Raw genomic sequence first — 14,473 nt, forward strand, 5'->3', positions numbered from 1 at the left:
ATGCCGTTGGTTCAAATTGTTTCGGGCTCTCATCGCCCACGTATTTCTACTGACTCAATCGCGCATGTCTACCCTGTAAAAGCAATGCTAAGTTAGCATGGGTTACCAGCGTACAAGTACATGTATGCAAGATGCTGCCAAGTTGGCCGTGTTGCAAGAAGAATGCCATAAACTGAAGTACGGTACCCACTTTGTCTTTGTGGTAAGAGAAAAGCTTTTTTATCCAATCCTCATCTTCTTCAAGACATATTTCTCCCAATCATGTATCCGTTTTCAAAAGCACTCTCTCTCTAGTTGCGTGACGACGACCAAGAAGGAAACGCCGAGGCGACGACGGCGCGAACGTGTCTACCACTTCGCTCCCCCCGGGTCCACTGGTCGTAGCGATGGAGTCTCCCGAGTCCTTCCGAGAGCTGGAGGAGAAGGCAAAGGCTCATTTCGCCGAGCCAGACGCCAGCACTCGAGACGTCGACCCGTTCGACAAGCGCCTGACCCGCATGACTACAGCCACCATCTCCAGCAGCAGCTATTTCGACTCTGGCGACGGTACACGGTACCGCGACTTGGAAACCGAGCTGAAAGCACCGCCACCGCCCGCTCCGCTCTCCATCGACGAAGAGGAGCGCGTCATGACTTCGCCAAGAGTACAGACAGTTCAGTCTGCTTCAAACGTCTTGGCATTGGCCTCACGATCCCGTAGCACTGACAGTTTATCGGCTTCTGTGCCCATGAGGCGCTTCAACAGCTCAGCTAGTATGATGCAAGCAGCCATGGAGCGTAAGCGTAGCTTAGGAAACTCTACCAGTGCCGCTGCCATGATGCGAGCTGCCAAGGGGACTGCGGGCGAGGAGCGTACAGGTTTCGCCCGGATTTACTTTGAGAACAAAAGTTTCACATCTTCAACGGTGTTTAAACTGCTCAGCACGACCACCGTACTCGAGGTGAGACAGTCGATGGCGGCCAAGATCAAGATCCCGGTGCAAGACTTTAATAACTACGCTATTGTCGTGGTATTCCCGACGGATAATGCCGGGTCACTGTCTGCGAGGACGTTGCGAGATGAAGAGCTCATCCTGCCGCTCGTCGAGAGATTGAACCGCGCTCGTCCGGCGCAGACAGTGGAGGCGGACGACACGATCGGAGGCACCACTCGAGCCAAACCCAAACATCGCTCCAGACCACCGGTCAAATTTGTGCTCAAGGTAGGAGACTGGAGAGACCTATTTTATGTGTATTGTGTTTTTTTACTGATAATTTATTTCGTACTGTGGCTGCTAGGACGTGCAAGGATCTCATCTGGATATTAGTGAAAGTCCTGCGCCGCCACGGCGTCAGGCATCAGAGACGCAGTCGATCAACTTCCCAGTGTTATTAGGAAAGGTAAAACCTTTTTTTTTACTGTATTTCGAGTCATTGTTGGTTCTGACGGATCAATTTACTTGTACAGGGTGTGTATTCAGGCTACCTTCAGAAGGCAAGCTCCAGGGACCCGACATTGTGGAGAAAGCGGTGGTTTATCATCAAAGGAGACCAGCTGCTGTACTGCAAGTCGAACGTGAATCAACAGGATGTAACATCAATTAGTCTGCTTGGTGCTGTTCTCGCGAAGGCGAAGCCGGAAGTGGTAAGCTCCAGTGATTATATGGGGGAATTGGCGACCGCTCTACTCACCCTTGTGTGCTGTCACATTCAGCGCGTGCCCTTTTCGTTTCAACTCAAGACTCCTCGGCGGGATTACGAGCTCTGTGCCAGCAGTAAAGACGAAATGGTGGCGTGGATTCACGCACTGCATGTCCAAATTGGCCTATGCTCCGAGAATCATCGCTTATATGAGGCCGAAATTTGGATCACAGAAGACGTACGTGCTTGCCACATTGTTTTTGAACCGGCATGACTAGTTTTGTTAACGCCACTACTGTATGTCATCTGTAGGCTGTCAATCGAAGCGAGCAGGAGTCGTTTGTACCATCAGCAGCTGAACCGTCATTGCTTGAGCGAGTGCTATCTCGAGAAGACACGCTGAAGCTGTTCCGCGACTTTGTGTTTACGACTCAGTTCCAGAGTCTACTGGACACGTGGATCGAGTGCGAGCTGTTCCGTCGAAGCTGTCTTGCCCGCGAGAATGGGCTCGTAACTAGTGCAGGAATGGCAAATCGACGTACACCGCAAGACGAATGGGACCACTTGAAGGACATTATACGCGCGATCCAGCTGCTGAACATCGTACACGCCGACGAACTGAGCCAACTTCGGCAATCTTTCCAGACAGATCAGAGTAGTCGTCGTCTTAGCTTGAATAGTGACGGCTACGAGGAGTATCCGCGGACTGATGTTATCGTTCCAGTTCAGCGGAAATTGTTCAAGGCGATTGAAGCGGGGCCATTCCAACAATTCCTCTTACAGAACGGGTATCGACTACTGCTGGAGCGCACTATTGGGGCCATCGCGTAATTGCAGTGTTCGTGAAATAGTAAAACAAAGTTACAAATGTACCTCAATGGAAGCTGTTGAGAGGGGACAAAGAAGCCGTTGGAGCCTTCTTCTCACTGATATCGTTGACTCTTAAGTGAGGTTTTGGTCGCAATGTTTCGAGCTGTACAATAGTGACAGTGATATACTGTACACTTGAAGTATCCAAATATTCGCGTTAAAGGTGTGAAAGTAGTAGTATTTGTTGCTTAGGTCTTGCGTCGAGTCATGTGGTCATACAGCACTACTTGTAGATACTCTTTTGTCTTGATCTCTGTTCGTGTCGAGTTGTCACCTGGGTTCGCCTACAAAAAACATTGTCGGTGTTAGAACGTAAGTACTCGACGAAAAGGGCTTCAATCAACACAACTCACTTTTGGATCAACGTTGACGACTTTCCTGTCGCGTTTGTTTTTAAACAGTAGCCCAGTTTCACTGTCAGCGATCACTTGGAAATTTGGTGTGGAGTTAGAAGTGGAAGTCTGAGTCTCCCAATTGTAGTAGCTCAGATCCGAGGATTTCGGTAGCAGCTTCTTCTTGCGCTCGAAATATGGCTCGAACGGTTCATTTTTCAGACGCAGCGCGTAGTCGATATAGCCGCTAATCTCTTGTCCCTTGGCGTTTTTGTCTCGAATGAAGATGATACACTGAAGGCATTATATAAGATACGAAAGTGTTATTATCAGACTGGCAATAATGAAGAGCTGGAAGAGTCCGTCTCACCGTCAGTTTGCCATTGCGAACGAGGTCTTCTCGACTTGCTAAAGCTGCCAAGAACGGGTACTGCGAGAGATCTTTGCCAGCACTTGCCAGTGGCTTGGGAACACTCGTCTTGTGTGCATTGCGCTCTCGCTCGGCTTTTTTCCTCGCCTCGAAGTCGTCTCTTCTTAGAGTCTCGCCAGTTCCACGATATCCCAGCTCTACAAGCTGCCGAGCCAGCTCCTCGTCCTCTAAGTAGAACAAATCGGTCTCGCTCAGCTGGGAGTCCAAGTAATCCTCGTATGTAGCGAACTGGTCCAACGATTCGCTCGCATACTGGTAGTCCTGGGGCTCTCGTTCAGTTGCCATCGTGACAACAATGACTGTGAAAAGACGCAATAAAAACTTCAATTTTGTGAAAAAGATAGGTTTATAGAGGGTGGAAACCCTCTTTAATTAAGTGTTTTGTTTCTCCTTTCAGCTCCCAAAAAAAAATGAGCTTGAATTGCTTCAGCTCGCGGACTACTGTGGAGGCCGAGTCGGAACTGGAGGAGGCGTCCAAGCTGGTGGAACGCGCTTTCAACCGTATCCAGAAATCGGACAGCAGACGCGAACGCGTGCAACAGGCCATCAAGGACACGCGTGCCGGCAAGAAGCAGGAGATGGAGTCGCACCTTCAGTGGCTCATGCAGGAAAAGTCCCGACTGGAACGAGAACTCAACGTGGTGGACAAGCAGCTCGAGGAAAAGAGGATGCGGCTAACGGAGCGAACAGCCTAGCGCTTAGACTTCCGATGATTGTCCAGTAGTATAACGTTGAGTAGACGAGTTTTTCCACGTGGCAACAAGTTTTACATGGCAATTGTGAGATGAACATGGGGTGAAAATGTTTCACTAGTTTTCGTGAATTTGGCAATGACAAAACGGAGTAAACCCGCGCAATAAACGGAGGAAACTAACTAAGTGGCTGGTCTCGCGGGAGTATCGCCAAGTCGATGTGGCGGTAGTGGGTGGTGTGCGGGGAGGCTTGTTGCTTCTGTAGTCATCTCGACACTGAGAACTGGACGCACGGACGAAGAACACTGCATATTCAGCTTAAAGTTTCGCGAAATCTGCTTGGGACTTGGAGATCTCGCTCATGTCCGAGTCGCGCGAGAAGATCTCGCTGAAGTTAACCTTGCTCATAGCAATAGACGAGTTGCCGTACGACTCAGCGTAGCCGTAACTCGAGATAGACGAGTTGCCATAACTAATAACAGAAGTGTTGTAGTCGTCCTCATTATCAAGGACGGAGTTGCTGTACGCAGCGGAGAATTCCGACATACCCTGAGCCATGACTGCAGTGGACGATCGTCGACTGGGGCTGTTGCTGTGGTCACTACTGGCACGAGGGAGCTCGGAGCTTCGGTCATCATGTCGTGCAACTTCCGAGTCAGAGACTGAAATTGAGGAAGTTGTCGAGATGCGAGTGTCTCGAGGTACAGCCACAAGCTCCGGAATGGGCGAGCTGGAGACCCGCTCTTCGTCCACCTCGGGAAGAGGAGATAATGCCGACATATCGGATACAGCCCTTGCTGCTGTCGAGCCGGGGAAATAGCCACTAGCGTCGGGGTCGTAACTTTTCTCGAAATGCGCCCTCTGTTCGAGAGTTTTCTTTCGTCTAACGACCACGAGAGCGACGAGGCCGCAGACACCACATGATCCTAGGATAATACCAACCGTAGTCGAGGCACCACCACCTCCTCCTGATGAGGTGGAGATCGATTGAGCCGCCCCCGAAGCAGAGCTCGTAAAATCTGTCTTGGATCTCGCTTCCGTCTCACTGTTGCCAGGCCCCGAGATATCACTGGCCTGTACTGTGCCGAGTATATCACTCTCACCGGCGATGCTACCTTGTTGCACATACGAGTCGGCCGATCCTGACCCTGACGAGCTATTCGAACAGCAAGAGCCTTGGAGACAGAAGCTGCCGATAAGTCCGGCGTGGTCAGACGAGTAGCAACCATCGTAATCAATACGCGAGATCTCCGACTTGAGGTGACAAGCATCGTCGCTCTGTGCGCGGAACAGCGTGAAGTCGTACTTGACCGAACACGTCGCTGACAACATATCACCGCAGAACGTAGTTTCGTCCGAGGGGTCTTCCATGTTGTTTTCAAACAGAATTTGCATGGCTGAGTAGCTTTTGAGGGCGTTGAAATCTCCCACTAGCACGATCAGGTTGTCGTCAGCGTCGCAGATGGTCTTGATTTGCTCGAGGATGATCTTTGAGCCATTCTCTTGAGCCTCGTCGTTGCCTGGAGTCTCGTAGTGCGTGTTGAGAACGCAGATTGACGCTCCTGTCTTGATGTGCTGGAAACGGCCCCAGACGCACGTGCGGTAGTAAGTCATGCCCCACGCGGCCGACATGGTGGCCGGGTCCGGTCCGAGCCAGAACATGCCGTTCTTAAGCAGAGACCAAGTATCTGAGCGGTAGTACAAAGCGTTCCATTCGTTCGCGTTGCCGTTGAGCGAGCCCGTACTCTCTCCGATGACCGAGTACGTTCCTGCTAATTGTGCGTCCAAGTACGCCTTTTGGGCGTCCGAAGTTTCTTGTGTGCCAACAAAATCGGCCGCCACAGTCTCGATGTTGCTGATGACATTGTCTTTGCGAATACCATCCCAGCTGCTGCACGTTGACCCCGCGTCGGTCGAGGCCAGTGAGGTGCGGATATTGAACGACATGATATGCACCTCGACGTCCTTGTTGCCACCGGAACCGCCAGCGACCGCTACTAGCAGGAAGGCGGCGGCAAACAGCACCGCCCTCATCATCCTACTGTGATTAACGCCTGCAAGTCTGGGTGTGCGCCAGTAAAGTGTAAGCTGCGATCAGCTTTATGGTTTTTTTTTCGATCGCTTCCTGCAAGAATTCTGGCAGTGAATAAAAGGGGAATGCGCAGAAGCAAAATGACGGACAATTCACCATCGCGAATGGACAGGCTGGTCCGATACAAAAAACTCCTGCAAGAGGGAGAGGCCTTGCATGGTGGGAACAACAGCCGTTTTTGTTGAATTGGTCAGACGAAAGGTACGGCCCAAACATCAATTATGTAAGTTATAGAGGCTCTGTGATAAATGCTACAGACTTTATTTGCTTTTGATTCTGACAAGGACAACGTCAATTGCACCACTGAACTGCGAGATAACATATTCTGGACATCGTGCAAAAAACCTGTGGTACCAAAACTATCAGGTTTAGAGGACTTTGTCAGGCATCAACAATGTCATTTAGTGTCGACGGCAATTTTGCCTCTTCACCTGCTACCAAGGAAGGACGCAGTTTTGGTCATCACTGGTGCGTCGTGTCGCTCATTTGATCGACAGCCAGGTGTCGAAAAGTCTCTGGCGGAACAAAGCTCGCGTCCAGCATTGGAGAGCAAGCTGCGTTCACGTTCCATATGACAAGATGCTACAGCTCCCCAACTTGGCCTTACCCAGCGCCAAGTAAGCCGACAACTGCCAGAGGGTGGGCGCGACTAACGCGACTCGCTTCTAGCGCTCCATGCGGCGCTGGCGTTGCTGTGGCGCAGGGCCCGAACGTTGCGAGCTTTATCGATCACTCGCTGTCGTGGCCAAGTGTTTCCGCTGGCAAACGAACGAGTGCGATACACCCGACCACGCCAGTCACCACAACGAAAGTCGCAGCATCGTTTCACAACAGAGATTAAAAATGATCTGAAAAGATCGTGTCCCTTCGCGAGCGGACAAGTCCCGCGTGACACGTCGAATACTGAACGTACAAAGTAGTAGGATACGCCATAAAAAACTGGAAATGAAAACTGGCTGTCGAAATTCGAGTTTGATTTCTGATAGAGCAAGCAACTTTTGGCTGAGAAACCACGGGGATACTGTAAGCATGATAGTACCTTGCTACATGAATCGATACGTTCGGTCATCCACTTTCGTTGGAATCACGACTGCGAAGTACCTTCGATCGTCCGCTGCCGATACGACCAACACGGCTCAGCATGGACCGATCGTCATTTGTCGGAGGCAATGCCGGACCGAATAGTGGCAACTTGCTTGCAAATACGGAGTTGCCACCAAAACTATTGCTGGAATTATTGACGTTCGGAACGGAGGAAGTCGCCCCGCCACCGCTTCGAAGTCGCTCAAAAGCTGCTCGAGTCTCAAGCGGTTTCGCATCAGCGGGCGTAAATCCTGGAGGAGCCTTTTTCGTGGTCGGTGTTGGTGTCATTTCCATTGGCAACGAAGTCGCAAAAGTTGCAAACTCATCGTGGAACAGCCGCGGACGTTCTCCGGTAAAACTGCTTGACTCACTGCGGTTTCCTGGGCGACCGGTCTCGTCGCGTTGGTTCCCACTGGCTATTGAGTCCAGCAAACCGTTGCCCAACGTGTTACAAAGTGACAAAGAGCCACTCCAGTCCGAGAAATTTCCTGTCAGCGAAGGCGGAGACGGTTTGCTCAAGTTGTCTTGCCAATCTTCCGAATGCCACCGAGTTGACAGCGTACCGAAAGCCCCAAAGGTCTTCTCTGCCGCTTTAGATGACCGTGTACCAATGGAGGATGGTTGAGCAGACCCAGGTTTTCGTTGATCTTCCAGAGATCCGAACGACAACTGCGGGAATTTAGCGCCATGACGTAACTCCTCGGCATCAGGTTGAACATCACTCGAGTGAGGAAATGAAGCTGGTGACGCGGAGTTGCTCTCATCTGATGACACGCCATTGTGCTTGCCGCTGTCATTGTCTTTGAAAAATTTCAGAACGCTGGAAGCGTCTTCGGGTGCGCTCGTTGATGCGGCTGTATCTTCGCCTGCAGCTTTAGTCGCAGCCCCTTGAATGTCGTGCGGGCTCGTTTTCGTTGCCGTAGACGTCACATTAGACGGTGGGATATTCTCAACCTCAAGTGAAGACAAAGCGGCTTCATTCTCGCACGGTTTTGCTTTCGCCGCCAACGATGTTGTTGCCTTTTCGCAAACAGAAGACAGAGAAGCACCAGCTTTTGAAGCCAATCCTTTGCGTCGCTTCTCTAGAAGTTGCGAGACTGCAGGGGTCACTACACGAGCTGATGGAGTAAACGCTGTGTGCTCCATATCTTCCAGAAGACGCTTAATCGAATCTAGAGCTCGGGGTCTACGCATGTCTCCATTCTCCGTAGTCAAGGCCATGATGTTCTCTGTCTCTGTGCGCATGTTGTCAGTTTTAGCACCGAGGCTGCACACATGAACTGTGGGTACATCATCTTGAGACCATGCGTCGTGCACCAACAGCAACAGAGTATAAAGCGTAGATATGACGGCCACCGCTACTGCTACTATCCACGCGTAGAGAGCCGCATTTCGCAATGGAGGAGCCATCCGAGACCGCAAACATGAGAATGCAGCGTCCGTTGTAATTGTGCCGTGAAGTTGAATAAGCTTGATCCCGTCACTCGTATCAATGACCAGCCAACTTGTCACACTGGAAGCATAGCAACTCGCGCAGAAAGATACACGAAAACGTGCCGTTGTTCCAGGAAGAAGCACAACTGTGTCACTTTCGTTATTCTCCTCTGAAGATTTCTCTGCCTTCACCACAAAATCACTCGTTCGTGGCGCAGTATCTTGTGTCCACGACTGCATCGTCCATGCAGACTCCACAGTCATACTACGAACTACTAAAGCAAATGATCCTGTATTTGAGAGCAGGATATCAGCTCCTTGACTGAAATCAGTCACCGCGTCGTCGTAAGTGAGGGCGAAGTGTAGTGTGCCATCGTATCCTAACGAAGCATAATCGTCTCCGCCGTCTTCTTCAATGTCGGCGACTTGCTCGAACGGAACGAAGCGGGTCTTCGTGGAGGCAACAGGTGTGTCCACCAAGAGCTCCAATGTTCCTTTACCGCTGCGTGCACGTAGTTGCACAGGCTCAATGTGTGAGAGATCATTGCGTACAAAGACTGTCGTAACCAATTCCTGAACTTTCGAAGGGAGATAGTAGATTGGTCCAAGTCGCGTCTCTTCTCCTGCTGGCACTTGAATGATCTTCCTCCGAAAGTAGAACGGGGGCACATCGATGTCCACTTGCTTCTCTTGCAATAGGAAGATTGCTTCCGCAGTCACTACTTTCCACTCAGTCAAACACGATGACGAAATACCTTGCAGCTTATCGTCTGTGTCTCCACTTTTAATACCCTTCGATTCCTCCTTTCCATGCAGCTCTTCGTGGCAGGGATACAGCAACTCTTGATCTTCTTCAGCAATCGTCAACTCCATCTGGATTGAAATATTACTCGGATTGCGCACGTTAATGAACACGTGACTCCAATCGAGAAGTTCTGTCAGCTCAAACTCCGTCTTGACGTTGTTGCTCGAAGGCAACGCTCCACTCGTTGGCGCAGTGACTAGAGGACGCTCAAGGAGCGCTGTGATCGCGACTTCCGTGACATCTTCGATGATATCCGTGTGTAAATGAATATGGGCTTCCATCGTCGGTTGGACACTAGCATTACTCCAAAAAGCATCGCGACGACGTAATGCATTCAAGTCGCGCTCATCCACGAACTCCCCATAGTCCGATAGCTGCTCGCATGTTTGCTCATCCTCAATATCTGCCAATGGAATCAAGCAATCCGCGAGGAACTCCGCATCAGAGCATCTTGAGTTCTCCGCTGGAGAGAAAAGCACATCCAACACCCTTTCAACTTGTTTCGGCGCTATAGCATCTCTCATCGACAAGATCCTCAGTGTTGAACTACTGATTGTGGCCTTCAATGTTGTCACCGCGTGTTCGAAGGTGTTGCGATAATGTAGGTGGATAGTTTCGATACGTCCCGGGAACATTGACGGCAACACAACCGCTCGCGTGACTGGCTCGACCGCTCCCTGCACGCTGCGAAGTCGCGCGTTGAGATGGAATATCTCAATGGGAGTCTCCACAGTCATGATGGGAACTGTAAGATCCCCCAATGTATCCTTCGCCGTAATTGTCACGCTAAATTCCACTTGATAACCAGGCTGGAGGACAAAACTATCCCCAGTTTGTACAGCTTTGTCACTGTTATTGGTTGCATCGTGTCCGACCACGTTGTTCCAATAGCTTGCACTTCCACTTACGGTTACAACAGGGTGAGCTAGAGTCACTTCAGCTCTAATGAACACGCCGACGACGTCACTTCCCGACACATTTGTGAGTTTCAGTATTAGTGGCACAGGATTTCTATTCACCATGGTCACCACTTCGGTGCGAGAGCGGCGAGACGCCACTTTGTCCAAGTCGAATAACAACGAGCGGCATACTTGAACAGCCTGTGTGTTCGTTGTGGCTTCTCCGCCATCGATACGCGGCGACGATCCCGTCACAAGACCTCCTTTCGGCACTACCAAGCATGATTGAGATACATTTGGCTCAAACGTGGGCTTATAGTAGCCTGAAACGGAGTAATTCTGAAGACCCCTCGTCGAATTCACGTTCAAAAAGCCGTGGTAGACGCTAATCTGGATACGATGACGAGAGACATTAGTCTCCACCACTAAAGAATAAGTCTGCGCCGCGTAAAACTCAGCTTTGCTTCCCAGTGGCGGCTTTATCTTCAGAGAAATCTTTGGCCAAGCGGATCCGGGGTCTACAACTCCCTGTTTAAATCTGTACAGAGACACTCCCTCATGGTCCGGTACTGTAGGGTCCACCCATACTCGCTGTAGTTCCACAGGACAATCAAATTGGTTCCATAGTTGAAGTTTTCGGAATGCAGTTGTACCGGCCATTATCCCCTTTGAAAGCTCTTCGCCATTAGCTGATACTAGCTTGGTAGCTGATTTCTCGTGATCTCCCATAACTCGTTCGTCACAAGTTCCATTTGCACTGCTGCTGACACTGTCACAATCGTATTCTTCACGTGATAAATTATCTAGCGGCATAATAACTCCAAATCGCGTCTCGTTGAGGCGAAAAGTCACGTTTCCGTGCGCCACACGCCCATATAATTTCAGGTTCCTTTGGCCCAGCTCCGAACTCGACGCGTTCGTCTTCAACATCAGCGACAGAAAACAGTCACCCGTGGTTTCTTCGTCAACTCGAATCCGGACAGCAAGCGCGTTAAAGATCTGCGTTCGTGGAGGAATGACAGATGATCCACCCCATATTTCCGCTGAGACGAGCAAGTTGCTCTCCAGTATCTTTAATTCCAATATCTCAATAGGGTTCACGCCGGCGTTATACAAAGCGAAGGTAACTTCACGATGTACGTCATCATGAAGGTCGGTCAGCATGCCCAGATCCACTTCTCTCAGTTCAATGTGGATTCCAGGCTTGAGCACAGCGATGCGCACCGGCACCATCAACAAACGTCGCTTGTCGGCGGCAATGTGAATAAACGTAAAATAGTCGCCGACAGGAACGTTCTTCTGCAGTGACACCTTAATCAACGGACTGGTCGTTCCCGCGGGCATATCCCAAGCGCCACGGTCCGCTCGCCTTGAATAGTCAAACTGAGGGTCGTATTCTCCCGGAACCTCTTGCACTTCGTTGTCATCAGCTTCTCGTGGCCATCGAGGCCCAATCCAGTCACCACCGTTGAGTAGTTCAATGTGAATAAAGCTATCCAGTGCGTATATTTCTGTTATTCGAATCGTAGAGTTCGAAGGGTTGATAAATCGTAAGGACTGCTCAAAGCGTGCTCCGACAGGAACCGATGCTCGAATAGCACTGACGCCATATCGATTAGTTATCACCTCCGAGCTGCTTATGGGCAAAGAAAATAGCCCAGACGTTGTTAACACCCTCAAATGAGCATCCACCCCAGTTGGTTCGTCCTCACTTGGCAGAAACACAAATTGAACATTAAATTTGTCCCCGGGATCCAATCGAATACCTCGAACGTCAGTTGCTAGTGAGAAACCTTCGTGTGTAAAGTCGGCACCGTCAAGTCTTACGGACACTCGTCCTCGGTTCTCCACTCCTACGTAATATCTCTGTGGAGAGCACGTCTCCACCCGTCCGAGATCCACTCGAGCAGGTCTGAATTTTATTGCCTGGTCGTCCACTGCTGCGTCGGGGGCGACACCGGTATCCACTGGAATGCTGCGGGTAATAGATAACCCGTCACTGCGTTTGCGTCCGGCTCCACGCGACGTCACAATGCCGTCGACGCCTACCGTCACTTGACTCTCCAGCGGAATCTGTGGGCTCCATTCGCGACGTTGTTGCGCAGGCTGCGATGCTGGTTCCGCCGCGACTAGCGAGCACAGAAGCAACAGAATAAATAGTAATGTGAATAGCGGATGCAAGGGACTTGGCGTGGCGTCGTGGAGCCGCCTGAGCGAGACACCCGCGCCGCCAGATGTGCGCATAGGTCTGGACTTGGATCCAAGGAATATTTTTCTGAGTATGCCTTTTCGCAGGTTTCTGTGCAGTATTTCTAATGTCGACAAAAAGTGCTTCTTCGCTATCTTTTCTTTAAAATTATCGATGAACCATTGTGGAGATGCACCAGTTTCTAAACAGAATGCATCATGGGTCTCCAGTGAAAATTCTCCACAAATGGTTAAGAGAATAGTGGTACTAGTAGTAGTATGGTACCGACAAATGTTACCGAAATGAAATGGCTACAGCGTTGACATGCACGCTAATAAAAACAAGACTGAAGTATCTGCGAGACGTGGCATCACAGTATAGCGGTGGTTGACGGTGTTCCTGTTTCAAATGACGATGGAAGTGACGATGACGCCTCTAGCGTGGGGAGGAGTCTTTTTGCAATTTAGCTTCATTCGATTACCCGAAGAATAACAACAAGCGGCCTCGACGGCAACGTTTCTTCCATTCTTCGGTTCCTCTGAACGAACTAAAATGACGTGTCCTTCGGCGTATCTAAACGACCTCTTTCCATTGCACGCGCAGTCGCAGGCGTCAGCGTTAGCGAGCGCGACTGATCACGCGCGCATCTCCCCGTCGTCCAGCGAACTGTTGGCCGACCAATAATAAATTTACCGGTACTGCACGACACAAAGCCAGCACATAATCAGTTTCCTGTACTTCGCATTGCAGACTATCGTAGCTACTGTCATTTACCTTGACGAAACCAATGTCCGTGGCGCGCTCGCGGAAGCAACGACGGCACATGTCCAGGTGGTACTTGCGGATCAGACCACGGGTGGTCTTGCACACACGGCAGTGACGCGAGTCCTTGCCGTAAGTGCGGGGGTGGGAGTACGTGAGGTTAGCCATGGTTGCAGACTGTCCATGACACACAAATGCAACATCGTCAGTGCCATCGTCTGTCTACTGGGCTAAGGTGGCGCAGGCAGGCGGGATGTTGGGTTGAGGCATCTTTGGACATTAAGGAAACCTGTCGATAATCAGCGTTTTGTTGCTGCGCTGGCCTGTGTGCTGCTCTGTGGGTATCCTTATACGCTGCTGCGCGTCCCTAGTCCCTGTTTCACGCCGGCCTGCTCTGTCTTGTCTTGCTCAGCCCAGTGATCATTTATAGGGGAGGCCTACCTTCTTCTTGGATAGCTTTGGACAGTAGCAAATGAAGGGCACGACGCTCGAAATTATCAGCGCACCAACCATTGCTTCGGGGACCACCCATCTATAGGTTCTATTTTGCACCAATGATCGCTTCGGAACAGAGTTTTGACGAATGAACGCGAGGTTGAGAATAAAGTGGTGTTCAGAACATACGTTTGTGTTCCACATCATATTTGCTTGGATCATCTTTCTGCGCGAATTGCTACATGTAAAAGTAGCAATAGAGAACTTAAACTGGAATAACGCAAGGCTTGGAAAAACGAGTATCTAATAGAAAAAACGGATAAAAATGACGGATAGATTACCGATCGCTATTCCACTACTTTATTCCAGTGGAGCAAAGCGACCCTACGCTATTCCTTAGGAATATATATATCGACGAAGAAAATTCCTATTCCAAATATTCCAGAAACTAAAGTTCTCTAATATTGTGTTACTGCTTGTCCATCTTACCATCAAAGATGCTGCTGCGATGCGGGTGAGTTTTGGCGTGTGCGTTGATTTGTCGAGAGCCCAGATTTCGAGGAATGACCGTTTTTCGCGTTGCTAATTGTCCGCCGACGAATAATCCTTTCTTTGCTGTTCTCTTGTTCTCAAACCCCCTTAAATTGCTCAGGAGTAACTTCAGCATTCAGCTCGTATGTTGCATAAAGCTACTTCAACATCAATCTTGATATTTGTAGGTCAGCTGTCCATATCAACCTGCTCTTATCTTGTCGTCGTAAAAAGCCTTTCGTCAAAACGCCGTAATTACGCGCTGCTTGAAATGCTGCACAGATCTTCACTTTGATGCCA

At 50.2% G+C, this 14,473-nt stretch overlaps 6 protein-coding genes across 6 annotated transcripts; 2 read left to right on the top strand and 4 right to left on the bottom strand.

The window, feature by feature from the left end:
• Positions 1 to 497: 497 nt before the first annotated feature.
• PITG_00626 (uncharacterized protein) lies at positions 498 to 2,501 on the top strand (the record flags this gene model as incomplete). Its single annotated transcript, XM_002909159.1, has 5 exons — positions 498 to 1,202; positions 1,279 to 1,380; positions 1,448 to 1,624; positions 1,694 to 1,858; positions 1,933 to 2,501. 5 exons carry the CDS (start codon positions 498 to 500, stop codon positions 2,449 to 2,451), a joined length of 1,668 nt encoding a protein of 555 aa, XP_002909205.1.
• Positions 2,502 to 2,678: 177 nt separating this feature from the next.
• PITG_00627 (uncharacterized protein) lies at positions 2,679 to 3,537 on the bottom strand (the record flags this gene model as incomplete). Its single annotated transcript, XM_002909160.1, has 3 exons — positions 2,679 to 2,774; positions 2,844 to 3,116; positions 3,193 to 3,537. 3 exons carry the CDS (start codon positions 3,535 to 3,537, stop codon positions 2,679 to 2,681), a joined length of 714 nt encoding a protein of 237 aa, XP_002909206.1.
• Positions 3,538 to 3,666: 129 nt separating this feature from the next.
• On the top strand, positions 3,667 to 4,004 carry PITG_00628 (uncharacterized protein; the record flags this gene model as incomplete). The annotated part of the gene is made up of 1 exon (XM_002909161.1): positions 3,667 to 4,004. One exon carries the CDS (start codon positions 3,831 to 3,833, stop codon positions 3,945 to 3,947), a length of 117 nt encoding a protein of 38 aa, XP_002909207.1.
• Positions 4,005 to 4,262: 258 nt separating this feature from the next.
• PITG_00629 (uncharacterized protein) lies at positions 4,263 to 5,891 on the bottom strand (the record flags this gene model as incomplete). Its single annotated transcript, XM_002909162.1, has 1 exon — positions 4,263 to 5,891. The coding sequence occupies one exon, from the start codon at positions 5,889 to 5,891 to the stop codon at positions 4,263 to 4,265; it is 1,629 nt and encodes a 542-aa protein (XP_002909208.1).
• A 1,210-nt stretch (positions 5,892 to 7,101) lies between these two features.
• On the bottom strand, positions 7,102 to 12,343 carry PITG_00630 (uncharacterized protein; the record flags this gene model as incomplete). The annotated part of the gene is made up of 2 exons (XM_002909163.1): positions 7,102 to 11,768; positions 12,307 to 12,343. 2 exons carry the CDS (start codon positions 12,341 to 12,343, stop codon positions 7,102 to 7,104), a joined length of 4,704 nt encoding a protein of 1,567 aa, XP_002909209.1.
• Positions 12,344 to 12,896: 553 nt separating this feature from the next.
• On the bottom strand, positions 12,897 to 13,375 carry PITG_00631 (uncharacterized protein; the record flags this gene model as incomplete). The annotated part of the gene is made up of 2 exons (XM_002909164.1): positions 12,897 to 13,111; positions 13,220 to 13,375. 2 exons carry the CDS (start codon positions 13,373 to 13,375, stop codon positions 13,064 to 13,066), a joined length of 204 nt encoding a protein of 67 aa, XP_002909210.1.
• Between the last annotated feature and the right edge of the window lie 1,098 nt (positions 13,376 to 14,473).

The sequence above is a fragment of the Phytophthora infestans genome, genomic scaffold (genome assembly GCF_000142945.1).
Source record: "Phytophthora infestans T30-4 supercont1.1 genomic scaffold, whole genome shotgun sequence".
Lineage (NCBI taxonomy): Eukaryota > Oomycota > Peronosporomycetes > Peronosporales > Peronosporaceae > Phytophthora > Phytophthora infestans.